Source organism: Vespula vulgaris, chromosome 2 (genome assembly GCF_905475345.1).
Source record: "Vespula vulgaris chromosome 2, iyVesVulg1.1, whole genome shotgun sequence".
NCBI classification, from domain to species: Eukaryota; Metazoa; Arthropoda; class Insecta; order Hymenoptera; family Vespidae; genus Vespula; species Vespula vulgaris.
Genome location: NC_066587.1, coordinates 14,942,746 through 14,970,249, shown reverse-complemented (window position 1 = coordinate 14,970,249; position 27,504 = coordinate 14,942,746). Strand labels below are relative to the sequence as shown.

General features: G+C 35.9%; 1 protein-coding gene across 7 annotated transcripts in view; it reads left to right on the top strand.

Moving 5' to 3' along the window:
- Window positions 1-27,504, top strand: part of LOC127061364 (EGFR adapter protein-like) — a 187,232-nt gene that overhangs the window by 125,828 nt on the left and 33,900 nt on the right. For all 7 annotated transcript variants that reach the window (XM_050988135.1, XM_050988134.1, XM_050988136.1 and 4 more), the window contains one exon: window positions 14,150-14,296. In XM_050988135.1, the coding sequence (XP_050844092.1) occupies window positions 14,150-14,296 (147 nt within the window). The remainder of the gene's footprint in view (window positions 1-14,149; window positions 14,297-27,504) is intronic.

The following is a 27,504-nucleotide window of genomic DNA, read 5'->3' as shown; positions in this document are numbered from 1 at the left end:
GTTAAACTTGTATTCGGTGTTCCCTTTCCGATTTTACAAAGTTTCCTCGAAATTTCACTACCCTTTCACGCCTAACCACTCTTCAATTACGCTTTTGCTTACTCGTAGAATTCATTTCGTCTAGCTCACCACATTATATCAACCTTACTTCACCGAGCTTAAATCTACAATTATATAGACACGATCTGTCTATTACTATTAATTTAATAAGAGAACCAACTCGGAATTGTGGTAACGAGAGGAGCCACATTCAATGATAAAGGAAAACTACTTGTACTTATAAATTCAATATAATACAAAATTAAACGACTAAATGTTAATTATCAACGACGGTACAATTATTGTTCAATATATTAATTACCATGATAAAAATAATTTTTTTTTATATAAACATATGTTAGATTTTAACATTAAACAAGATTTCGAACATTAAACAATTTTTCTTCGTATTTACAATTATAAACACGTTGACAGTCTTACGATAGCAGACACTTAAGATATTCAAAAATGGCAGACAAAAGTGACGAATTAAATTACGAAAACCTGGCAAGAGGAGGATGGTAATCGATCGCATCGTTTCCAAGGTAAACCTTAATGGCTACGAAGCTTTCAGGGTGGCGGAAAAGCGGCCACTGATGGAAACACGATCCTTCGTTGAGTTAGCCAAGCACGCACGCATTACATCAAAAGCCTATTCTTCGACGTTACCAACGATAGGAACCGTGACCTTCTCGTTTCGAGCTCTCTTTGCTTTTCGTCGAGAGACTTGAGAGAGCGAAAGGGAGAGAAAGAGAGAGAAAGAGAGAGAAAAAGAAAGAGACAGAAAGAGAGAAAGTCATATGACGAAGAAAGAAAGAAAGGAAGGAAGAAGAGCGCGTATGCGAACGAGAACGGCTTTGGATGCTGACTGGCTGCTTCTGCCGAGTAAACACGCGCACGGGGAGAGTAAGAAAAGGAAAAAAAAAAGAAGTGTGCGTAGATAACCTTTAAACCTCTTGCGGAAGAATCGACTCCCTTTTTTCCTCCTTCCTCTCCGTTCCCTTTCGCAACGGCATGGAATTACTCGTGCGTTACACCAAACACCACTCACGTGAAAGCAGAAACGCATCACCCTTCTTTTTCTCCACCCTTTTTTTCCTTTTTCTTTATTTTTGTCCAACGATGTACTCCTTATTCCTTTTAATATTTCGAGGTACATTCCGAAAAGAAATGCCACTGGGGTAGAACTATTTTCTTCGTTCAACCAAATTTTCCTTATTATGTGTTTTATTACTTGCTTCTATGATGGAAACATTATCTACTGACGTACGTTGATACTTTTCTCTGAAATTCAAACGAAGAAATGGAAAATTAGAATTTTCACAATGCCCGGAATTTCTGTGAAAAAATGTACAAATGTATCGTGCATGTTTAACTACATACGTTTATCTATCTCATTATCTTTTACTTTACGCTATCAATAAAATGAATTTTTTTAAATGATTCCAAGATTATCGAAATTGCGTAGAATCGTGATTATTTTATTTTGTAAATCTTAACGAAAAACATTTAAAGGTTACTCTTTAAATCGATCGATACAAAATTAAATGTTTTATTTAGGTCAAAGAAAAAAAATTATTTTAAGAGTAACGAACGATGTATAGGATAGTCGGTAGCACGTTAAAGTTCAGTTTCAATGAATTCGATGAAACTATCAGTAGGAAGAACAAACGCGCCGGAGACCTGCGTATCGCCGTAGAGTGCTGTTCCGTGTATGCACGAGAAAATCCGCAGGTGGAGAGTAAATATAGCCGTTTCCACCCCGTTCAAGTAGCGGAATTGGGTGGATGCAGCCAAAGGCCCCACGTGGCCCACAACTCGCACTACCCTGCACACCTATTCCCTACCTTTCTACCTCTCTTCCCTCTCTTCCTCCCTTTCTCCTTCTTTCAATACAAGCATCGCCGGTGGCGCCACTTTTCAAAGGTTACCGCCCTTTTTCATCGTCCTCTGTTTACCCTTGCGGCCTCTTTGCTTTATCCTATATATGTATTCACGTACTCTTCATTGATACGTACTTTATGCCTTAGAGAGTATCAAAGGATTGATCCTTTCATCATTCAAATATCACGTTGTTGTTTTATTTTTGTTGTTATATTGACGTTGCCGTTGTTATAAACATCGTTCTAGTATCTCCGTTCTTTGAATCCTTTATGGGAAAAAGATCAATGTCCATATCACTTTCTCTTCCTCTCTCGTACGAACGTATACTAATTTTATACTTTACATTTCAGTACATTTACTCTCTCTTTCTCTCTCTCTTTTTAAGAGAAAAACCTGTTTCTTATCAAAGAAAAATTATTAAATTGTAGCATTTATGAGGTAGATTAAATTTAGTATCTCGTCTGGAACTGTTTAGAATACATCGTTGATAAAAATAAATGTTAATGAGTACTTACTGATAAATAAATTTATTAATTGATATTCTGTATCGTTGTTATAACACTTTCGAGAAAAGACTTTTTAATTTAATTCTCAAAATTTAGCTCAAAGATAAAAATTGAAAATAAAAAAAAAGAAGAGGAAGGGAAAAAATCGAAAGTCAATCTATACTACATACATATATATCGAATCCAAAGCCGTACGCGATCGTCGGATATGTTTTTCCCTCCACCTACGGATTTACTCGTGCATACACGGAACAGCACTCACGGCAGCAGCGCGTATCTCAACTATGAGTACTCCACCTGATGGCGGATGCCAGCAGCCATCGTCCTCGACGAATGTCCGAGCCTTCCCTGTCACTCCGATCCATCGACTTAACGGACCAAGTTTTCAGCTTCACCGACAAATATCCACTCTCAAAGTCTCGTTTCATATGTATCAAATATTAACGAAATTTGTCACCGTTGTAACTGGCAAAATGCAGAACAACGTTGCCTTTAATCAGAATACGGAATGATTAATGACATGTAAAAGATAATGAGACTATAAAATTAATATTTATTTATTTAATGTACTACGAATGTGCAAATTTATTAAAAGAGAAAAAATATATGTATATTTAATCCGTAGAAAATAATTAAAAATATCTTCCCTTTAAAAATAAATGTCAAATGATAATTCCGCATACCTAAAGAACACAAAACATTTTCGTCCTTTAATTTTATAAACGTAAACAAGAAAAAAGCTCGACTTTTACAGTATTTATGGATAAAACGACGAATATTCTCTTGCAACGTTAATTTCCAACCATTTCCAAAGTCCCGTGGGGGAAGTTTCATGGAAAGCCGCAAAATATACGTGATGTAAAGGAAAAAATGGGAAATAAAAACAAAACAAAAAAAGGAACAAAAGAGAAAGTATTCACGGTCTATGGGGATAGATTGGCAGCGCATTGACGGTTTACGAGGAAACCGCTGATAGCCTGGCATACACGCAAACATCGCTGAAAAATACATTCGAGTTGGTCTATGTCGCGCATTGTTGCAGTTTATGGTCCTCGTAAATGCATCCTTGCGCGTCAACCTTCGTCGTTTAACCGTGCATCCTTGCATAATACTTGCATCCTTGTCTTCTCGTCTCGTTCATGAAAACAGTCGACACGATCGACCTATCCAAGAAGAGAAGAACACGTTCGACGTCTATACGTATATCTAGCAATCTCAACCGCTAGCACATGCATATGCAAATATGCATGAAAATACACTACAGGTAAACACGATGGTTTATACGTTCACGTAAACATCGATATAAATACACAAATCTGTACATAGGATATGCATACATTTTATAACATCGAAATTCTCCCATAACATAACTATTAAGTAATGAATACGCTAAAAAAGTTGGTTTGAAAAGTCCAAAATAAAAATTCCGATTGAGTCACCCAAAAGCTCCAATTTTTCTGAGGATCATATAGTACAAACATACGTGACCATTCATGTAATACATAGCGAACGAAGTTTTAGTCATAGATAATAGGAAGTATGAATAAAACAATGCTTTTCGCTTTTGTTTGAAGAATTTCATCAATACACAGTTTCTCGTTCCCCTCTATTTTTTGTCTCTATTGAAAGCATTATGGCGTTTACTTTGTACAAGAGAGTTTACTATTGTACGAGAGAGTTTGCTATTGTACGTGGAGTACCAAGAACTAACGCACGAGAAACGTGTCGAATTCTCATTTCTCGAGTCTCTAACGACGAACGACGAGAGGTTTCTAACTGTATGTAAATTACACACGCTATTCTTCTTTCTAAATTCTTCTCTTAACAATTCATCGAATATAATCGAATCCAGCGAATTTTACGATCGTTCGAGCGATTAAATTCAAAGAAAAAAGAAAATTAACTTGTTCGAATAAAATTTTGTTAGTAATATTTTTCACATCACACAAACATACGCGTAACTTCGAGATATTTTGATATAAATCAATTACCCACATGTTAAAATGTAATATTAATTATTCGTAAATTTATAAAAATGAAAATAGATCCGATGCTAAAAAAAAAAGAAAGAAAAAGAGAACTCATGCATTTTATAGCGGAAAAGAGATGTAAAAATATTGAACTTGTAAACGATGGGTCAATCGAGTTCGTTGAATCGATGAATCATTCAATTACAAACATTTACGGTAGCGCGTATTACTTCCGATATTCATCGATGTATAAAACGAATATATGAAAAAAAAAATGAGATAGTCAATGGGCACGGTAAATATTCGTGTAAAAATCCAATCTTTTTCAAGATAACATATTTCGATCGTCCTTCGTCACCCTACTCTCATCCGTTCGAATATTTTCATTTCCACTAGTTTATTTTATGAGCCATAGTATTTTCCGCTTCGTACGATTTCTCTCTCGCTTATTCTGTTACGTGAAACGATCAACATTGAAAAGATTCGACCAAGAAAACCTATCGGATGTTAAATCGATGGAAGACACCGAGTCAAACCGATGCTGTTTCTTATTCTTAGATTTAAATCCAATATGAACAAATTTTCAACAATCAAAAGATCTTTCGAAACGAAGCAAGATTCTCTTGATCATTAAGTTAAAAGGCGTAAAGTGGAGACTCCGTAATAACCTCTCATACTTTCTAATAATCTAACAATGTCACTTTGGCTTTGACAAAAAGATATTACAACGAACACTTGTCGATCGACGTAGACGCAATTACGCGCTCGTACGTAGAGAATCGTGAAGTATAGTTTTTTAAGAAGAGATAGAAGGGCCTCTCGCTAGGGTCCAATAAAATTCGCATAATCTCAAGAGTGGTTCGAGAGCGAAGAGAAAGGAGGAAGATAGAAAAGATAGAAAGAGAGATGCAATAAGCTTGAAGAGAGTATTAGTTATAGAAGGAAAATATAAAAGGAAGAAAAAATGAAAGGAAGATAAAAATAAGCCAGGAGAAGAGGTTCAAAGAGAAAGAGACTCGGGAAGAGGATAAAAAGAAAAAGATAAAGAAAAAAATGAAGGAGAAGGAGTAGAAGGATGAGGAGGAGGAGGAGGAGAAGGAGAAGGAGGAGGAAAAGGAGAAGAGACGAGTAACAGCCAATTGCGAGACAAGAATGGAAGAGGGTGAGTGGCGTGACAGAGCGACGAGGAAAATAACGATGCCGTTGGATACTCCGAGATAGACTGACGAACTTGGCGAAACGATCCTCTCGAGAGGGTCGTTTGTCGTGACCACCGGGACACGATTGATATCGTGCATAGTTCTACTCGAATAGTTGGGTCCAGTTCCACGCGCCAATGCAGAGTACCCGAGTACAACATATATACGTACGTGCTAAGCACACTTCTAAGCGCTCGACGTACGCTTAGTCTTTCCTTTCTAACGATTTATGATGTTCGCGGAGTACGCGTGGCTTCGTACTTAGAAACAAGCTCAACTATTTGTGGCTTCCTTCTAACAATCGAGCAAAATAATCTATTCCACTGCAACCTTTCGCTAATCACTTCTCACATATTTCCTTTCGTTTCTTCTTGTCGTTTTTCTTTTTCGATTGAATTAATATAGAATTTGATCTTTGAAAGTTTGCTTTTTCTTTACTTTAATTTCAACTATATAAAAGGACATAGTATATGCGATGTATTTAATAACTTATATAATATGTTATTCGGGAAAGATATTAATCGAGAGCTAAAAATATCAAAGATCTATGTCCCTCGTCGAGAAAGTTATGAAATCGTTTCGATATTTTGTGTATTTAAATACATTCTTTTTTTTATGGATTCGTCATATTGAAACGAGCAAATATAAATTTTTTCATAGAAAAAAAAAAATTACGAATGTTTGTACGATCTTAACTCTACCTGTCGTAACTTTTAAAAATAATCCGATAAAAGAATACACGATCTTGAAATCGATGATGTTATACCATAAAGTCGTCAAGATCTCGAGTGTCGAGAGTTTCGGTTATCGATTTTCGAGCAACATCTACATAGATACCATGACATTATGCAAACACGATCACGCGCAATAATTCACTGTTTATTGAACGGTGTCCCGGAGTGACGGTACGTCGATTATATCACAGCGATAGGTAATCCTTGGACAACGTAACAATGCTGATAATAATTTACATGCGAGGATAACAGAAATTTCAAACGAGACTGTATCTAACGAGTTAGGTATTAGATAGGTACATTATATAACGTGAATAACATGCTCACACGATAAATCAAAACATATTGGACAATGAAATAAAATATAATAGTTCTCGATCCCTTTCTTTATATATTTTCATATTATTACGAATTGTAATACCTAAATATTTAACAGAAAATATATAAATCCGAGATGATATTGAATATGCAATATCCTCTTGAAAATTTATATCCGCTATTAATCGGGGAAATTCAGATTGGAAATTTTAATTTCGTAAAAGTTCCACATCGAAGAGTTTCTCGATGTTGGAAACGAAATTGCTATCGTACGTATCGAAATTGAAATCGGATTGTTATACGGATCATCGATATTTCGATCGACGATGAAGATTAACTGTGCTCTTTTCCGTTCGTTCTGGTTTTGAACTTTCGATAAACTCGAAAGCGAGGCATTATAAATAATACGAATAAATCGTATGTCAAAATCGAGAGCGTTCGTTTGCAACGAAACGGTGGTATACACGAGGTGAAACTAAATTTGAAATTATTCACCAGAATGGTTCCGGTTCTGGGGGGCGACGATCAAAAAGCAGGAAGAACGAAGGAGCGTTTCTTAAAGCTCGTTAAAAAGTTCCCTGCCGGAAATGGACCAAGCTGAATTTCCACGTAATTCTAGAAAATCTCCAAGTCCCACGGGGACTACGGTCTTGACTTTCTTAGCTTTACACAGGACTTTACTATATCGACATATCCTTTAAGCGGTGATAACGACCCTACCGACTTCCTCCTTACTTCGATACCAAGAGATCCGATTTAACGGCTTTACTTCACCACAGAAATTCCTCCTTGTCGGCGGATAATTAACTAAAAACTTGTGTCATTTATTAGTACGCCTGAACTACTTTGAAAATCGTGATAAAAACATCCAATTATAACTGTTATTTCTTTTTTCTCTTGTTACTTCTTACCTAAATAGATATATCAGTTTATTTTCGACGAAAAAAAGATTCGTGGGAGGTTTCAACAAAAAGCATTATCTTTTCATTAATCTTGTTTATCATTTGATTACTGTAATGTTTACTCTGAGTACAAACGATATTTTCAATTTCTTTTTCTAAAAATTCCAACGAGATACATGCGCGAATGATTTGATATCTGCTGACAATAAAAAAGATGTAGGAACGATTTTTTTTCTCGTTAAAAAACTCACGAAGTCGTTACGGAGTACAATATCGAGTGAGACATTTTTAAAAAAATTTTTCCCGCGCATCCCGTGTATCAAACCGATATGGGTAGAGAAGATAGCATGAGAGGTACTCATCCTTTCGTGAGACGAAACACGACGAAAGACGAGAAGTTTGGTTAACATACAAGATCAGCCCGAATTTCTTCTTGAATAAGGGAAAATGTGAAGGAAAGAAAATAAAAGGAGAGAAATAGAAACTTATAAGAAAAAGGGAAAAAAGGAGGGAGCAGAAGAAAGAAGAGAAAAGTTATCGATGGTACCTTCACCTCTCGGCATCGTTTATATCTTCCGCACGTACAGTTACCACTGGCACCTACTACAACGATCTGGTACTACTACCGATAAGAATTTGCACGATAGAATCTATGTTTCCAAATTATCCTATATTTGTTACTCAGTTTCTCTTTAGCAATTTCGATGAGAAATCGTATAGATTAGAATCGCAGTATTTACGAGTAAGATTGTAAAAAGAACAAGTAAGTATATACTTAAAGAATAATGACGAAATCGTCAACGCTTATTTTCTCTTTCGATCAGACATTTCGATTTTCTTCCATCGGTCGATTGCACTCGTTAAGAAGATCGTATACGTTCGTGATGCTGTATTCTGTTGTTTCTTTCTCCTCTCTCTCTCTCTCTTTCGTTTAAAGTAAACGTGGGCAACCTTTTTTCCCCTCCCCTTCTTCTTATAATCTTTCTCCTTTGTTTCATTCAAATTTTCTCCACGGATCTCCGCGGTAGGGTTGAAAAAGAAAAGACGAGATGGGCGGCGCGGCGGCGACGGCGGCGGCATTCGAAACACAATAGAAAATGATCCACGTCGTTACTCGCGATATTATAAAGATAAAACAACGAGCAAGCTTTTTCCAACCTTTTTCTTGGAAGATTCTCGTTTCATTCGTCGTCCATTACTCCTCTCTTTAAATTCTCACCTCTCGTGTTCTTCTTCCCCAGCCACTTCCTTCCTTGGCTTCGTTCCTGTCCGTTGAGAAAGAAAAATTATGAAGTTTCACGAATGCTTTTATCATCGGCCACGCGACGATTACGAGTCCCCGGAGGAAAATCGTCCATTCCTTTTCTTTCCCTTCTTTACCCTTCTTTTCTTTTTCTTCCTTTCCTATTCTCTTCTTTCCTTTCCTATCCTTTTTTAACTTATTTCCACTCGAACGATCGTTCTACGATATTAACACGTTGCGAACCGAAGACGCGAATCGATGCCTTTTGTTTTTGAAGCGTTGAGAAGCGGAAACGTCTGATTTACGTCTTGATTTACGTCTTTCGAACGGTCTCCTGCATCATTGTTATCAGACTACTATATATAAAGGGGATGAGTCGTATAACGTTATCGATCGGAAATTGATCGCTTGACAATTTTCTTTTATGAGAGAACTTTGAAATCTTTTGTCTTGTCGCGCATAATCTACAAGGCTATAAATTAATTGTAGTTACAGATTCTCTTGTAATTTCGATTTTATGAAGTTTTTTTTATAAAAGACCCTGTATATTTTGACACGTATTTACTCGATACGAATTGTAAGTTCAATAGAATAGTTTTTTTTTAAATATGCTTTGAAAAGGAAAAAAAGGAATGCGAATAAAAGTATTACGACGAATAAAGTCATATTCGTTTGTTATTTGTCGAATTTGAACAAGATTAGTTTACGATCGAGAAAAATCGAAAATCTCGAGTTGACTTCTTTTTCGATATGTCCTTTTCACGTAGATCTATCTACATTGTTCCAAGTGAATGCATGGATCATGAAAAATTCAACGTAAACTCTTGGAAAAAGCAACGAGTTTTACCTCAACGAAATACGCGCCGCTATCGCGTTCCATTTTTCCCCTGTTTTTTTTATATGTGCCTCGTCATCTTTCCAGAGAAAAATTTTGTATCTAACCCCCATAATTTTTACGGTTATCGTCATTGAACCTCGACAACGTGCTTCTCTTATATACACGAACAATAAATTTATAAACGTTTGTTCTTTTAAAATGCGAGGAGAAATAATATCTCAAGCTCTAATTGCGTACTTTACTCGTAATTAAAACAATTACAATTTACTGATTTGTAAAAACGATCTTTACATGTTTAATATATAAACATTTATAATGATGAGTTTTAATTATTTCTAATGAATAAATAAATAAGAGACTAGCCAAAAAGACTGACCAAATATTACTATATTTTAACGTTTTAAGAAACAAAATATTCGTCTTAAAAGTGATTAAAAATTCTAATCACATTCGATTATAAAAAGATTCGAATGGTACATAAACATTTTATCATCGTTACGATTAGAAGTAGCAATTTTAAAATCGAAAGTAACGTAATCGTAAAGTACCCACGAAAGGATGCAAATGTGGTGGTCATATCGAGTGTACGTACCTACAACTCCCTGGTATTCACGGAATAAAAATATTTTACGCTTGGCGTCGCGAAATAAAAGTACGTTTATACCTTTACCGATATTACGGTAAGGTAACTGCGCCAGCTTATAAACGTGATGTATGTAAAAATATATCTCTCATATGTGCGAGGGATGAAAACGTGACCTCGAGTTTTACGTGAGCTTCAAATCGAAATATGTCCTGTTAAACGAGCGCATATTCGACTTTTTTCGATTTTCTTTTAGAGATCAAATTATATAGATTAAATTAAAACGAAAGATGAAACGTCACGTTTCATAAAAAATAAAATCTGCGGAACAGAAAAAAAAAGAAGAAAAAAAGAAAAGGATACAAAACTAGTAACGATCAAAGAGAAAAATTGTAAAATATTAATAACATCTTTCGTTAAAGAATCGTATACCGAATACGAGCTATAACTCAAAGACAATGAGAACGCTTTTGTGGCTATAAAAAGATACTTGAAGAATATTAAAAGTCGTTCCGGAAGGCAAGAAGAATCCTGCCATGTAAGGGAAAGCGATAAATTTTGATCGAACTCATCGACGAACGCGTTTATACGATTCGAAACGTTCCAGTATAAATACGTATCTAGAATATACGTTTGATCTTTCTCCTTGCTTTGATGTAATAAAGTAAAATATGAAAATCTAATACTTTCGTCTCTCTATATACAAAATATCTTCGCATGTAATATCTCTTATGTCTGTGACATTACTCTACTTTGGAAAAAAATGTCAATCATACAAAATGTGTATAATAAGTATTCCAAGCGATAAAGAATTACATACATTACATGATCTACCGTTGCTTATATACGTAGCAAAAAGAAAACCTATTGAGCACGCACAGACGGTAGGAAGTAAAGTTTCCGAAGGTCATTACGTATGGTTATTCAGCGAAATTCTTACCAATCGTGCATCTGCGAACTAATGATTTGCGGACTGGTCGAACAATATTTCGAAACTACTCAAGAGAGTTTGAAAACGTAGCGCGAAACATCGCGAGACCTTGAGTTTCCGTACAATTCTTTTCCTCTTTTGTCTCTTTTTTCTTTTCTTTTTTTCTTTTTTACCACGAACGAATCCAACAGTGAATCATTAAAAGTTTCATGTTGCCGTTGAACGAATTCGATGAAGAAAACTTCGCCACGGTTGCTCGATGTCGCCCGTTTCCAAAGTGGCCAATAATCGCGATTTATTCCTATTTTTTTTTTCTTTTTCATTTCTTTTGTCGCCGCGGTTTAACTGGCGTTAATCAAAGCACCGAGACACGACAATGTCCCTATCTTTTTCTCCTTCCTTTTATATTATCATACTCTTCAATTAATTGCCTAATTATTTATCGGTCTTCAATAAAATTTAAATACGATCATTCAAAGGATGTTTCACGAGGAAATTTTATAATAATAAATTATTTCTCTCTCTTTCTCTATCGATCTGTCTCTCTGTCCCTCCCTTTCTTCATCTTTTTCAGCTTAAAATGCAAAGTAACGAAAGCGTGACGCAAAGTAATAACAAATTTTATATCCTGACGATTCCACTGTTTCGCGCCTCCGAACGCTTTGACATTCGAAACGATGAAAATTCATGTTCTCGTACATCGACAGCTCGTTTAAAGCGAAACTTTTTATGACCATTATACGATGTATTAAACTATCTAAAGGTTCTATAAAAACCTATTAAAATCGTCTCATTGTGATAATAAAAACATGGACATTAAGTGCGAGCGAGCGAAAATTTGAAAAACTTTTATACGAATAAAAAGTAGCAGGTTTATGCAACAGCGATCTCTATCGGCGATCGTTCAAAGCAGAAAGCCCGAACGAATATGCTCGTATACTGAATACGTATACGTCGGTAGAACAGATAATTTTATGTTCGTCACATTGTATTTTACAAAAAAGTATAGATCATCCCTTATGTTATACAATTTTTTTACACGATCATAGCATGTGTACTATATTTTATAAGATAGTATTGATCTATCGATCAACCGATTTAAAATAGCGTCGTTAAGTACTCGATCGCTAGTACTTAAAATTCACATCCTACGTTCGTCGCATCGGATGTAATACCGAAGATTTACTATGGTCGCTAACGAGCCACGATATCTTCAACTACTCCTTCTAATACGTATAAGTGATATTTATGAGATATCTCGCTTAATGAGGATGCTACCTCTCCCAAGCTAACTTTCGAAACAGTTAGTAAGCAACGCCCGCAATGCTCGAATAAATTCTATTCGGACTGATTGAATCGTATAAAAAGGAGAGACAATAACGTTATCGTCATTATTGGCTAATGTAATAAACACCAATATCCTTTCTCAATTAATTCGTATAACGTCGAAATTTAATATCAAAGAAATTGAACGTCGTTATAGTCCCTCAAAACGACAAATTGAAATAATAAATAAGAATAAACGTTCGATCAGACATTGTCTACCAAATTTATCTTTAAATACATCAAGAGTAATTTTTTTCGGTAAACCGATAAAGAGACGGTAAAAAAGCAGCTTCGAAATTCGAGTTCTCTGCAGACATTTCCTTGCTTGGGAGTCGAGTCGAAGTACGTAGGTAGGAAAGAGTGAGGTAGATAAAAAGAGGGAGGGGGCGTACTAAACCTTTCTCCGACGTTATTTACCCCGACGAAGAAAACCCGTTATCCGTAATGATGCACTTTGGAAGGAGCAGCTACGGAGAGTAAAGGATATATATATATATATATATATATATATATATATATATATATATATATAAAGAAAGAAAAAGAGAAAAAGAGAAAAAGAGAGAGAGATAGAGAGAGAGAGAGAGAGAGAGAGAGAGAGAGAGAGAGAGAAAGAGAGACATGTCGTGCTTGCACTACTCTGGAAAAATAGAATGTATGTGGTCGTATATATGTGATTTCGAGAGTTTTGACGTACACGGCGAAGCTGAGAAAGAACGATCCGACGTGTGACGAGGCTTACGTCGAAATGATAAAAACGACGAAAATTCACGAGGAAGAGAGAGAAAGAGAGATAGAGAGATCAAAGCTATGAGGCCGAGTACTGTGCTCGTCGAGATAACAAATTCCTGCGGCATGAACTCCCATGTACCGTATTTGTAGAGTGAAAGGAGTCGTGCCATTTTACATTACGGACTACGAGCTAACCATTTCCGCTTCGATTCACGCGCAATGGCTTCTTCTTACGGGATAGAGGAGCTAAGGGTCGATCTTGATTTAAATAAAATGAATTATACTAGCACATACCTACCCATTGCGTTTCGTTCTCTTACGAATCTCTAATGTATCGTACCACATTCGATATATCGTACATCTCGCTAATTTATTGTCTCCCTTTCTATTCGTTTAACAAACAATAGAGAAATTTCCGTAAAATTATCATACCCAATAAAATTTTATCTATTTTACTATTTACCAATTTTATCTATTGTTATTTATTATCTCTTGCTTTTCAATTTTCATTTATTATTTGCTATATTATCTTGTCAAACATATCGGACTTTCTCTTTTTATTTTTGTATTCACCACGAACAGAAAATAAGTGGTAACCTCGATAAGACTAATAATTACACAATGATAAATGTTAAGAAAAATAAGAGTCATTACGTACGAACCTTGAACAAAAGAAGATGGAATTTGTGGAATGCAATGCAATCCAATGTAATCGCCGAAGGTCAAAGGGCACACGCGACAAGTAAGCGGCAAGAATCAAAGGAAACCAAAGATATTATTACGTATCGTTGTATACCTGTAAACCTGTGTCAGTATACCTGTGAAAGAACTAAAGCAGCACACTTATTCGCATTAATGATAAATGTTACATATATATTTAAATATGATGAAAAATAATATCTCCATGGTTGTATATTCCTCATTTTCTTTTTTCTCTTTTACAGTGCGTGCAAATGGCGCACGCGTTAAGGCGCATCTCCTACGCGACTTGTGAACCCCGACACGCTCAGTTCAGCTTTTTGGCTCGAGAGCCTAGGGCGCATTTCAGCATCCAATACTGCCACTCGTTCGTCACCGAATCTGCAGAACAGGTAAGTCTTGCATATTCTCATAATTTTTTCTATACTCAAACAAAAAGAAAGAGAACCAAAAAAAAACGGGACAAGTATCCAGATAATCTACGCAAAATTTTGTCTTAACGCTTTTTTCCATGTACAAAATCAATCATTCGAAGAAGTACTTATCTTTTCTATGGTAAAAAAAAAAAAAAAACTTTCATACGATCACGAAAAAGATATTTCATTGGTATCCGTGAGACAGGAAAGAACACTATTTTATACGCTTGAAAAAGCGTACAAAACTTCAAATCGTTTCGTCTCACACGTATACTCTCTGGTAATTCCTTCAGCGGAGAAATCAACGAACGGTGGCAAAAAAAAGAGGAAATCTCTTCGCGTTGATGTTAGTTCTTAAAACGAAAAGACTTGCGATTCTCGTCAGGTTGGATGGACCGAGTAAGAAGAGAAAGGAAAGAGAGAGGAAAGAGAGAGAGAGAGACAGAAAGAGATAGAGAGATCGAGAGAGATCGAGAGAGAGAGAGAGAGAGAGAGAGAGAGAGGTTGTCCTTGGCAAAATCGTAATAATGCATCGCCATCCTCTAGGACAAATTGCTCCGTCACACTGAAAAGACAGTCTCAGCGCGAAGGATATTACTCGACGATGAAATCCGTTACGCGAACGCAAATGTTACGCGAATAACGTCCCAACCATAACTGCCACTCCACATCCGTAGAAACTCCTTTGGAATCTATTGCACGTGCGAAGTTATTACACCATAGTAAACCTTCCATCATTAAGAGAGTCGATGTTATGAAACTTATGCCACTTCATGTTAAAACGCAACTCTCAACCTTGTAATACGATTGCAAGGCACTTCATTACGATCACATCGTGAACTCGTAAAGGGTAACATACACATCGATACTACCTGTTTCTTAAAGTCATTGTACAGTAATTCGATAAACCTTTGTATTGTTATTTAATGATTTCCATTCGAAATGTTCTTTGAGTGTTACGGTCCATAAATCGAATTCCATAGAACTAACATTAAATGAAACTCGCATTAATCCAGCGAAATAAACTATCGATGTATCATATAAATTATATCATATAATTTATATGGATGAAATTGACAACGAGATCATTATCGGACGGAAAAGATAATTTAAAGAAGAAAACTATTATTCTATAATAAATTAAACAATTATAAAGTTCAAAGAATAGAAAGATAGAAAGATAAGAGAAATAGATATCGAAAGAGGTATATGTATCAGGGAGCGAGGGTTAAAAGTAGCACGAATGGAGGGTGTACATCAGAGACCCATAAAGTCCGAGAGTTCTGTTTGTAGCTCGTTGCATCGTTGAACCGCCATTAGTCTTGGCATCGTGAATTCAGACTCTCTCTCTCTCTCTCTCTCTCTCTCACTTTCTTGTGCGCAAGCATGCGAGTACTCAACACATTTACAGAGACACCGCAAACACGAACCGCCACCCTCGCTCTGTCCTTACCCGCAAATACCGACGCAACATCCCTAGCTCCTCCGAAGCTGTTCGCATAATCGACGATGATCACTACGAAGGTGTCCTGCCGTACTCGATTAAGCCTACAAACATGCTACGACGATCTACTCTGCTCTTAGTCAATAACATTGATTACATCTTCCGTTGATACAAAGAAAATTAAAGATCTTTTGCAACGTGACACCGTAAGATCTAACATTACAAGCTACGAGCTTTCGTAAGAATGAATGATCTAATTAAAATAAACAGCCTAATAAAATGCGTTTAGTATTTGCGTTTAGAATTACTAGATATTATTAGTACACGGTTGCATGCAAACGAGGATATTACTGTCGATCTTGCTAATGAAAATATATGACTTGTACGATCCAAAGTAAATAACACGTTGATTGAAAACGATAATGAAAGTGGTATATTGATACGTTATTAAAATAAAAAAAAAAGAGAAAGCAAAAGAAAAAGAAAAGTGAACGCAACGTTTTGCAATATCTTTTTAATATCATACCTTAACATTTAATAGAGTCATTGTTTTAACGAAGCTTCTTCTCCAGATGAAAGATCGTAACTAGTAAGTAGATCCCCGTAATATGGCTATCTCTTTGCCGACGACCTTGACATTATCCGTAGCTTTCGAGTCGCAACTCGAGTCGCTGTCTACGTGCACGAAGTGTTCTACTCATTAGACCCTATCGTCCGGTCGATCTTCATTAGGTATCACTTCGTCTAGACGCACCTTGCTTTTCTACGAGACTCCTATTGCGAGACTCTCAAAGGCACGATACGCGTGCGCAGCTATTTAATCTCTTAGTATTGAAATTATAACCACGACGTCGTAGTTGTAGGAAACAACCTTTCCGATTCTCAATAAATATTGAGTTTGTCCGATAAATTCTAAAATACGAGAATATTATTCAAAACGAATTTTATTCATGAAACGTGTTATCTTTGAAATTGGATGTAAACTTCGAAATGTCATAATATTCGATCACGCGACGTCATTATGACAAAGTTTTTTTTTATTCAATCGATGTAATATAAGTCGTTTTTTATCGCCATTCATATTGACCGATCGTCAACAACTTCTATAACGATGAAAGAAGATCCAGACTCGAGAACTCGTTGTCCGTAGAAACTTCCTTTCTCGTAAATCAGGATTAGAGAAACAAACGAGATAGTAAACAGAATAAGAATAAAAAATAAGTAATGGTGAGATGCGATCGAAGCACGCGACCACGACGACGACGACGACAACGACGACGACGACGACGACGTTGTTGTGTGGATCCAGTAAGAGAAAAGTAAAATCCAGGAGTTCGAAACTCGTTTTGCCATTTCGAAGGATCGGTTTCTTGATCTCACAGCGATCCCTTCGGTCGTTGACGCGTTCGCCATACTTTTTTAAGTGAAAAATATAACCTCCGGTACGCCTACTTGCGGTCGAAGTAATAGAAAGAGAGAAGGAAGTTATAAAATAATCTTTAGAAAGGAATGTCATAAGACCGATCATTCATCGATCATTCAAAGTATCATCTTTCTACCCACGCATATATGTGTATATAAATATAGAAAAGGAAAAGGACAGAACGAGAGCTACCGCTTTTAAATATGGAAAAATTTCAAGAACGTAAAAGGCAACTAATGGAAAATTCAAAGCATGAACGATGAACACCAACAACGGTGCTTTATACAACGGTACTCTATACCACATATCATTGTACCTTTCCTAATCGATGCCTTTTACGTTCATATGGCTTTCTAAATATTCTATTTTAAGTAAATTAAATATATGTGTTATGTTACTGAAATGTACTCTTTCGTATTCGTCGTTTCCGATATTGCGAAATTTTCGATCATTAATCCTTGGATATCTGTTTTATCGTTAGTATTTTATACCGAGTAATTTGCATTTATGACTTGTTGATTTCCTATCGTATTTTAAACCTGACAATTATTCTCAATTGAATTCGAAATTCTAGCGATAGGACAACGATAGAAAAATGTTTGCTTGTTATTCAAACATTTACACACGCGAGATTAAATTGGATAAGAAGTATTGATAATGATAAACAAGGAATCTCGTATTTATATATATATATATATTTAGAAATTTACTTAAAAACTATCAAATAAATATAAAAAAGATATTTGATGTTCTTTTACATATAATTGAATTAAATCATTGAAAGATGCCTGTCAAACGGTTTTACAGTTTTTGTAAAAGTAAAACGAGATGTCGAATCAAATTCGACATAGGACCATAAAATCATCTACGAGTGAATCGCAATAAGATGAAAGAAAAACGAACTATCGAAAGATGACGTTGCGAAGAGAAGAATACGCATGAAGGAATGCGACGTGAGTTACAACGAAAGATGTTCTTTCGATATATCGCGATTATATAATCGAAAAAGTGCCGTCCCGATATCCGTACGATCACTCGGTAGAAAAACGATCGCGCATCGTTTATGAAACCAGTTAAACCAGTGAGAGGGCTGTCCAAGCGAACATGGTTGTAAGGTGTGTACTGCTCCTTTTCGCTCCGATAAGTTTGCCGGCTTTGAATATCGTGAATGTACCGAGAGAGACTCGTAAAGAAAGCACATGTGGATAACCCATGTTCTTGCTTACGTTCTATACGTAAAACATACGCATTACGGGATAGTAGTATAGTTGCACTTGCGAAATGGTATAACTCGGTTTAACTTAAGTGAGAATAAAAGAAGTCAAAGAATCTGATTAGAAATTTACTCTTCGAATAAAAATATTGTCAAAGGTTTATCCGTAGAATTATAATATTTCATCTATCATTAGAAAATAATTATTTTTTAAATTCGAACACATTTCTAAGTTTGTGGTATTGGCTAAGAAAAAAGGAACGAAAAAAGAACGTAACACCTGATAACGATCATGTTTTTCCACAAGTGTTTTATGGAACTAATAAAAAAGGCGGAATGTTCTCCTCTCGACGAAATGGAAAGGAGGTAAAATCTTTGTCTCTTGCAGCACACCCGGGAGTTCGGGAAAGCTCTCTCTAGGGAAATATTTCAAAATCTCAGCGACGTCGAGGTAGACATCGGTGGAATGCAGATCTTTCCTAACAGGAAGACGTAGTCGTAGGTAGTACGAGTAGCGCCATTCATGGCTGCTGACTCATTGCGCCGAGAGATAGAAATAGAGATAGAGAGATGAGAGGAAAGGAAAGAGAGAAAGAAAAAGAAAAGAGACAGATAGACAGAGAGAGAGAGAGAGAGAGAGAGAGAGAGAGAGAGAGAGAGAGAGAGAGAGAGAGAGAGAGATAGACAGACAGACAGAGGGTTACAGCTCTTCCGGTTGCTGTCGACTCTCCGTCGTTGGTTCTCTAGTTTCGACGTACATATCTACTTACGTATCATCTCTTGACAACTTGACTCTTACCACCAGCTGTCAACCTATACGTGATCATATCTATGACAACAAAACATGGTTGGTGGTCTTTTACTATCGTGATGACATTCCGAGAGCAAAGTGTTCCTTCGGAATATTGCAAATTCTTTATCTTTTTCTAAATTTCCCAATGACTTCGAATTTATAATAATCAGTTGGGCTATATATTATGCATGTATATTATGAATTCATTCTGGGCATTAAACAGAAGTTATACAAAAATCAACTACAACTACGATTTTATGAATATTTCTTTACGATCGTTAGTATTGAAAGTAATCAGAATGAAGTTCGTTAGGGGAATGAAAACGAAGCGAAACGTTTCATGGCTCTTCTTGCTAAAGCGCAATGAAAGTAATAAAAATTCCGAGTTTATTCGGGTAGGATAGCCATATTATTAAATGTTCATGAGACAAATTTTAATACATAATTACTATGTAACTATACAATCTCTTTCACTCACGATGTTGCATCGTACAAAGGGCCTACCTTACAATGAGCTATACACAAAGAAGCATTTTCTAACACGATAAAGTCTCGATTCCTTTATATCCACCTTCAGAGTACCGTACGTAGTCTCATAGCGTGGAATATTCGTTCGTCTCATCCCAGATTCCTTCGACCGTCTCTCTATTATGCGCAACATCACTTCTACCTAAAAGGATCCTTTATCACGTTCAAAACTCGATGTCAGAATTCGGTGTATGCTTTGCATCCTCTAAAATTACTCTAAAATTTTGCCGACTAATGAGATGGAAGTAACTCAAATAACAAAGATATATATATATATATATATATATATATGAGTGTCTGTGTGTATAGATAGCATTCTCAATATGGAGACACACGGAAAATTAACATTTCCTAACTCGTTCAATGAATTTGAGAACAGAAAGTTCTATTATGGTATTCTCATTCCTCTCGTCTTGATAAAACATTCACAAGAGTAGCGTTCCTTTCAATTACGATCTCCGTACGCTTCTAATTGCGTATTGAATCCAGAGAATGTGTTTATCGATATCGAAGTTACGATACTGTTTAAGAACTACTCTAAGGGCATTCCATCGATTAATTGCTAATGAGAAGATATTGCGCTACGCTCGCATACGTGCAACATATCGTATAGAAGGAAGAGAGAGAGAGAGAGAGAACGAAGCTAGATTTGCTGTAGCCCTTATGTCCAGTCTATTGTCATTGTATATACAACCTATGTACGTGCTACCGCTTCAGGGCTTTGTATTCGCAATAGGTAAGTTCGTTCGAAGCATTTTCGATAATTGTAACGATCGATACAACGATGAGAGGTAAATCGAATCGTTCGAAAAAATCTATCGAGAGGTACGACTGACAATGAAAATAAAATAAGTTTTACAATTGATGATTAATCTCCATTGTATGATCACTTCGTTTGTTTTCTGAATTACAAAACAAAGAAAAATACGCCATTATTTACGATTTTAAAAGAGTCTGGTCGACCTATTATTACACGTATACATACATACATTTATATATAAAACACTACCCACGTTACTCTTCGAATGAGTTAACGCTCACGTGAGAAATGTCAACGAGAACTTTAACAATGAATAGTAATAATTCGTAAAAAAAAAAGGGAAAGAGTTAGAGGAAAAAAAAAGGAACATATCCTTCCTTTCTATTATTCACTCGAACGCGAGTTAATGCGACTATTGGATTCGAAACGGAAGGGCTACACACGTATTTCGGGTGTTTTACCTAATTGAGCGACTAATAGATCGACGAAAGTGCTGCCTCAACCGAGATTCATTTCGTCCTATTGTTCGTAACTAACCCTCCATTTTCGATGCTAGTGTACACCACTACTCGATACTCCTATTCATATAGCTTTCATTTAAAATTGATAGAAATTACGTTTCGTTATCGGAACAATCGTAAGTTAATTGTAAATACACTCGAATATGTTCTCTCGTTTTTATTCTGATCGTTCGTTTCGTATAGATATATCTACGATAAATAGCTTAACTATTCTTCAACGTAATCGATCTACATATATGTTCTAAATGAAAGTAATTTTAAAAGGATCAATATAAATATATATCGTATATACATTCGCGTATTATAAATTTGAATAAATATATTTACGACGAAGCGAAATTACATAGGTAAAATAAATATTTTTCATAACAAATGACGTTTTACGGTACGGATAAGATATTATGAGATGTCGGAACTAGAAACATCAAGCCCGGAAGACGTCGAAGAAGCGTATATTTTTCCACAACCGGCAGTTAGAAGATGACCGACGTTCTCGAGTGGAAACCAGAAGCTATTTGGTAACCGACGAGCTTAAAGCAGATGAAGTCTTTGAACTGCCCTCAAGAATACGAGTGGTTCGTCCTTTACTTTGTTTACAGACTCAACTCAAAGAGACGAAAATCAAATGGCTACGATACGAATTTTGTTTTGAAAAATATTCTCGTATATAAATATTATCTAATAAATAATTTATGTTTTTCTCTTTTTTTTTTATTCCTCGATACGTAGAAATAACGTTGAATAATTTTTCCGTAATAATAATATGTAATCATTATTATAGATCGTTATGTTTTAAAGCAAAGAAAGAGATACAAAAAGAATACAAAATTTTGAAGAGAAAATCATGAGTATAATTCGTTGAATCGTACGAACCAGACATTTTCTTTTTACGAAGAAAGTAAAAGATAATAAAAAGTCGTTTGTGCGGTTCGCGTTCGTACCTGAAACTTGGGTGCGGATATCCGCGAGCAAAAATTCACCTCCACCAGCAGGTTTCGCGAACAAGCAGCATTATTTAAGGTGAGTTAGTGTGCGAGCACCAAAATTCAAGCATAATGCGTGTAATATGCCAAGAGGTATGCTACTGCGAAATTATTATATCGTCGTTATATCGTAAAATTTTATCATTTTGCCATTATTTTAAAGATCTTCGAACGAACGTCCAAATGTTGAAATAAATTTTAAAAGGCTATTTTTATCATTTTTATCGTTATATATAATAAAAATTCGTAACAATTAAAAGGCCTCTTCTTAATTATTCACATATTTCATATAACACGATCAACAATTCAGAATGCTCTTTGCATAATCAGAGAAAGAACGTTTCAATTTCAAAAATTCTTTAAATGTTTCTGTATCCGACTGTATTTATTTTTCTCGTTGGATGATGGTAATTCGAATCAACAGCAACAAGTAACCTGCAATTTTCACAAAAATAATATGTACGGAATATCAACTATGTCTATGTCGACACTGGCATACTTGTATTCTCATATTTCTCATGGAAAGATGAGCCAAACGAGGATAATTATCCGTGTTCCGTTGTTTTTCTTACGTTATACTCGTTAAAAAATAATGATGGTATTGTTAATAACGAGAACGAAGTTAAAGTGGGCCGATTCATCTTAGATCATCGCAGCGCAGACTATAGTATTAATATACTTGAGCTCCTGATGTTATGTTAGAATTCTGAATTTAGAATGATATTCTCCTGATTCCATCAACGATATTACCAAACTCCAGGCAACATTGGAACGCAAGATACGAGCGATTGGTTCTATAGTATGCTATATCGATACGAGGTCAGACCACAGAATGCTCGTCACTATTGATGCTTTCACCACGATCATTCACGACACGCGTCGTGTAATTTACATTCACGAACTGACACCGAAATGCTTCGGTTTGTCTGTATTATTGAAAGAAAATATTAGAAAAATGTTACCAAAATTCTATTGTTTGAGATATTTCGTATTAAAATCTGATGCAAATTTTTATGAAAAAAAGAAATAAATAAATAAATAAGTAAACCGTTTTAACGCTTGAGCTGTGTACATCACTAATTATACGAATATTAATTTCTTGATATGCATATTTGACGATTAAACAGTGATAATATAATAATACGTTCGCAGTAATAATGTATAATAAATATTAATAATAAATATTAATAACAACGCATTTGATGATGATAATCGTAAAATTAATATGACGAAATTCTGAACAACGATATTGGTAATTGAAAGGTAAACCGCAAAATGCACGTTTCGAAAGCTGATTCTTACTGTGTGCAACGTAATTCGAACCTGTAATAAAATATGCGTATATTGTTTTCTCGTGAGTTACCTTCGGTTATCGTCTTCGTCGTTATTCCTTGAGATCTTCTCGAAGACTAACACGTCGTCGATCGTTCGTCAGCTCTGACCTAGAAACTGTAAACACACGTTCATCACGTACGAGATGACGAAAGTATAAACATTGTTTATAGAGACGAAATACGTTTACTCGTTAAAAACAAAAAATGAAAACAAATGGCGCGTTCTGATGTTCTAAATAAGAAGAAAGTTCTCGTTTAAAAGGAAACAAAATTTTCGTAGGCTAGTGGTGTTTCGAAACGAGAATAAATTCTATTGCGATGCTTTTGCCCGGGTTATCGTAATATTCTGAACCTAGAAGGTTAGTGGAGGATGAAATTGAGCGGTTTGCATGACGGCTCTCGCGGATATGAGAAGAAGCACGAGAAGGAAGGTGCTTTACCGTCGATCGACGAAGGGAGGAAAAGGGATAGGTACTTCAAGTATCTACCTACCTAAATACATAGATATATACATACATATATACGTGCATATATACATACGTATATGCGCCTATTGACTTCCCATGTGTATCAATTATTCAGGCGAGAGTCTCCTTGAATAATTCATCGCGATTTCGAGCTTATAAGTTCGGGCGAAGCCGCGATCATGGACTAACCCGTTTACCTTCGTCTTAGCATGCCGAGCTTCGTGTTCCTCCCTCTCCCCTCTCTCTCTCTCTCTCTCTCTCTCTCTCTCTCTATCTTTCTTTCCTTTTCCTCTCTCATTTCCTCTCACATCCTCAAGAAAGAAAAGAAACTACACCGCGCTCACCTGCGGTTCTCCATTCTTTTCGATCGACTACGTGTATCGAGTGTCAACCGAAAGACGCTACGTGCTGTAGAAAGAGGAAAGAGAAGAAGGATTGGCAGACAAAACCATGCGAAACGAGGTACCAACGAGATAGAGAAATTTCCTCTCATCGTTTCCTCCAAATCCTTTCTCCCCGTTCGATGATCATCGAATTACATACTTACGCTATCTTTCCTCTTTCCAAAGCTAACGTATTTACACGAAAATCAAATTAAACCAACGATTTGATATTCTCGACGCAAACTTAGTTGGTATGTATGGAACATTCGGTGACATCCTGGTTAAAGGCTTATCAAAGGATTTATCCTCGAACTCCTTCGTATTATTATCCATCATGATAAGTTTTAATAATTCCCAAAATACTTGTTAGATCAAATAAGGTTTATGCTTAAAGTTTGACAACATTAGAAATTGAACGACAATGAACATATTGTATAAGTGCGAAATGATAAAAGGAACGAATGATCGAATTAAGATCGGTCTCGAAAGTTTTCTTTCCTCTTAGGTAATACCTTCGAAAGAAAGAAAACGTTGGAGGAACTCGTTGGATCGTCGAGACAAGAAAGAGAGAATGTCGAAAGTTTGAGACAACGAACTTCGCAAAAAGCGCAAGAAGACACAAAACACGCGCGAAGGCCTACGTTCTATCAAGGTTCCGGAGCTTTTCAAGACCTTCCTATACCTTCTCCTCCCAATCTTCGAACTCCCTCCTACTACCCTTCCACCCCTACCTTCACTTTCCTACTCTTCTCCTTCTACTTCTTGGAAAAGCACGATGATCTAAAAGCCTCTTCCTGTTGTCTAGAAAGATACTGCAGTTTCGAAAGGCCGCTGGCATTGAAAAGGACAACGGCGGAATTCTTCTTGGAGATAACATGCCGAGGTGACGAGCTGTAGAAACAGAAGAAATTGTCTGGGTGTGTGTGTGTGTGTGTACATGTTTGTGTGTATATGTAAGAAAAAGAAGGATAGAGAGAAGAAAACAGACTATGAAATCTTTCGAAGACCCGAGGATAGTAGACTTTGCACTTGGAACTTTACGCTCGGCCTCCACTTGCCGTGCAGTCAATTCTAATGGCACTCCGCGGATTAAAGTTTAAATATCTTCCGGTGAATTAGGAACGCCGTTACTCCAGAGACTCTTCAAACGGCATCTCTTTCTCGAATGTGTAGGTGGAACGGGATGAAGAACGAGAAGAAGGTGGACTCTCTAATCGGAACTTAACATTGGATTCTCTCAAACGTCTTGTCTCTTAGGTATCCTACGAACTCACTAATTTCTTCGACTAATTCCTTCCTTCAACTACGCAAGAGAATATTTCTTTGATACTCTTGATACTCGATAATGACGAGATACATACAATAAATGTAAATATTTCCGATCGATAATTCGATTCGTTTCGATCAAACGGATTAACGATAAATAATAAATACTTGATGAATAATTATTTAAATAAACGTACGATGTATGTTTTATCGGACAATGGGGAACTTTTATGTTGAATTCAATTCAGGAAATACTCGAAGAAGAAATCAACGCGTTCTCGATTTTTTCATGTCCTTCCTCTATTCCCTTCATAAGCGAATCATAAGCGATGCACGTTGGCATTTTCGAGAGACAAGGAATTCATAGACGTCGAAGAATCGCGCATCTTCATAGAAGCACCATTGCGTATATAACGTTCCATACGATTACTCGTGAAATGGGTCTCGAGCAATCGGCGATGTAGACGATCCACTTCACGTCTCGGTGAAGAGTCTTCTCGAAGCCTGCCGAGTAAATAAAAGGTTCAATGGTCCACGTTGTCGTTTCGGGACGACAAGAAAATATCTCGAATTCCTTCCGTTCGTCTCCGTCTTCTTCTTTTTCTCGTAATCTCCTTCATCTCCGACTCCTTGCTCTTCCTCTCACATTTTCTTTTTTTTTCGTTCTTTTTATCGTTTCAAACGGCACGAAACGAGAGAAGAGAAGAAAAAAAAAGAAAGAACGAGAGAAGAAATCGAAGTTCAATGTCTACGAGACTCACCGAATAATGACTCGAGATCGAAAAGAACGTATTGTAGTTTGAAACGAAGTCGAAGAACGAAACACCAAACCAAATTGTAGAATTTTGTTCAAAATATAAAAATAAAAGAATGGCTAGTCGAATTTAGGACTGTGTGTCCGAGTAAATGAAACGATTGTTTGTTTGGAAACGAACAGATGAGAGACAATGAAGTTTTATTAGAAGTTATATTAGAGTAGTGACTGATTCTTCGTAACTTCCTTTCTCTTTCTTTTTCTTTCTGTTCTTTTTATTTAAAAAAAAATACACGAAGTCTACCATAAATATATCAATATCAAGGAATCATAAACCAATACTTCTTTTTTTGACTAAAAGCTCAATATTTCTACCGACAAACTCAAATGAGTTTTGAGGATATTTTAATTAACATAATTTCAACGTAATTTAACTCGACTCTAACATCAATGACATCACTCTAACCGTTTCCAAGTCGTTAAAGCTACACTCGATGTCGACTCCACGTAATTTTTCCTCTTGAGATCTGAATGATGTTCACTTTTTCGTCTCCATCGTATCTTTCTCTTTTCCTCTATTTCATCCTATATTTTTCCTTTTCCTTTTCTACATCGCATCTGGAAATATAGCTACAGACATTTACTTCTTGAACGTGAAAACGATTCCGTTATATTCGCTCTGACAAGATCATAAATAAGAATGGTCAATGCGAACGTACTGCAATTTCGAGATAAATGATTATTCTTCCGAAACGACAACTTGCAAATTACATTATGGATATTCATGCTTAAACGATAAATTTGATTTAGAACATTTATGTATGTATGTATGTATGTATGTATGTATGTATGTATGTATGTATGTATGTATGTATGTATGTATCTATGGATGTATGTATGATATCATAATGAGAAAAAAAAAGATAATTAGTTGAAAGATCGACGAGATAAATAAATGACGTATAAGATGATGACGATAAGTTTGCGTTCGATTCAAAGAAATAGTATGCTTGTTAAAAAAAAATTATTTTTTCCTAATAATCATTCCTTTTCTCTCGTTATAATTTTAAAGCTTTTGTCGAGTTAATTTCTATCATGACGAAATGATAACGGTTCATTTTTCTGAAGAATCTCAACAGTATGACGTAGTGAACGATAATAAATCGATCATTAAAGTAAAAAAGATAAAATAAACGACTCGTATAAAGACGTTCTAACGTTACGCGTCTAACATAAGATTTTCTACGGTTACACATCTGGAAACGCTAAAGTCCAGATGTCCGTATGTCGAAAAGAAAAGAAAAAGACTTTTACG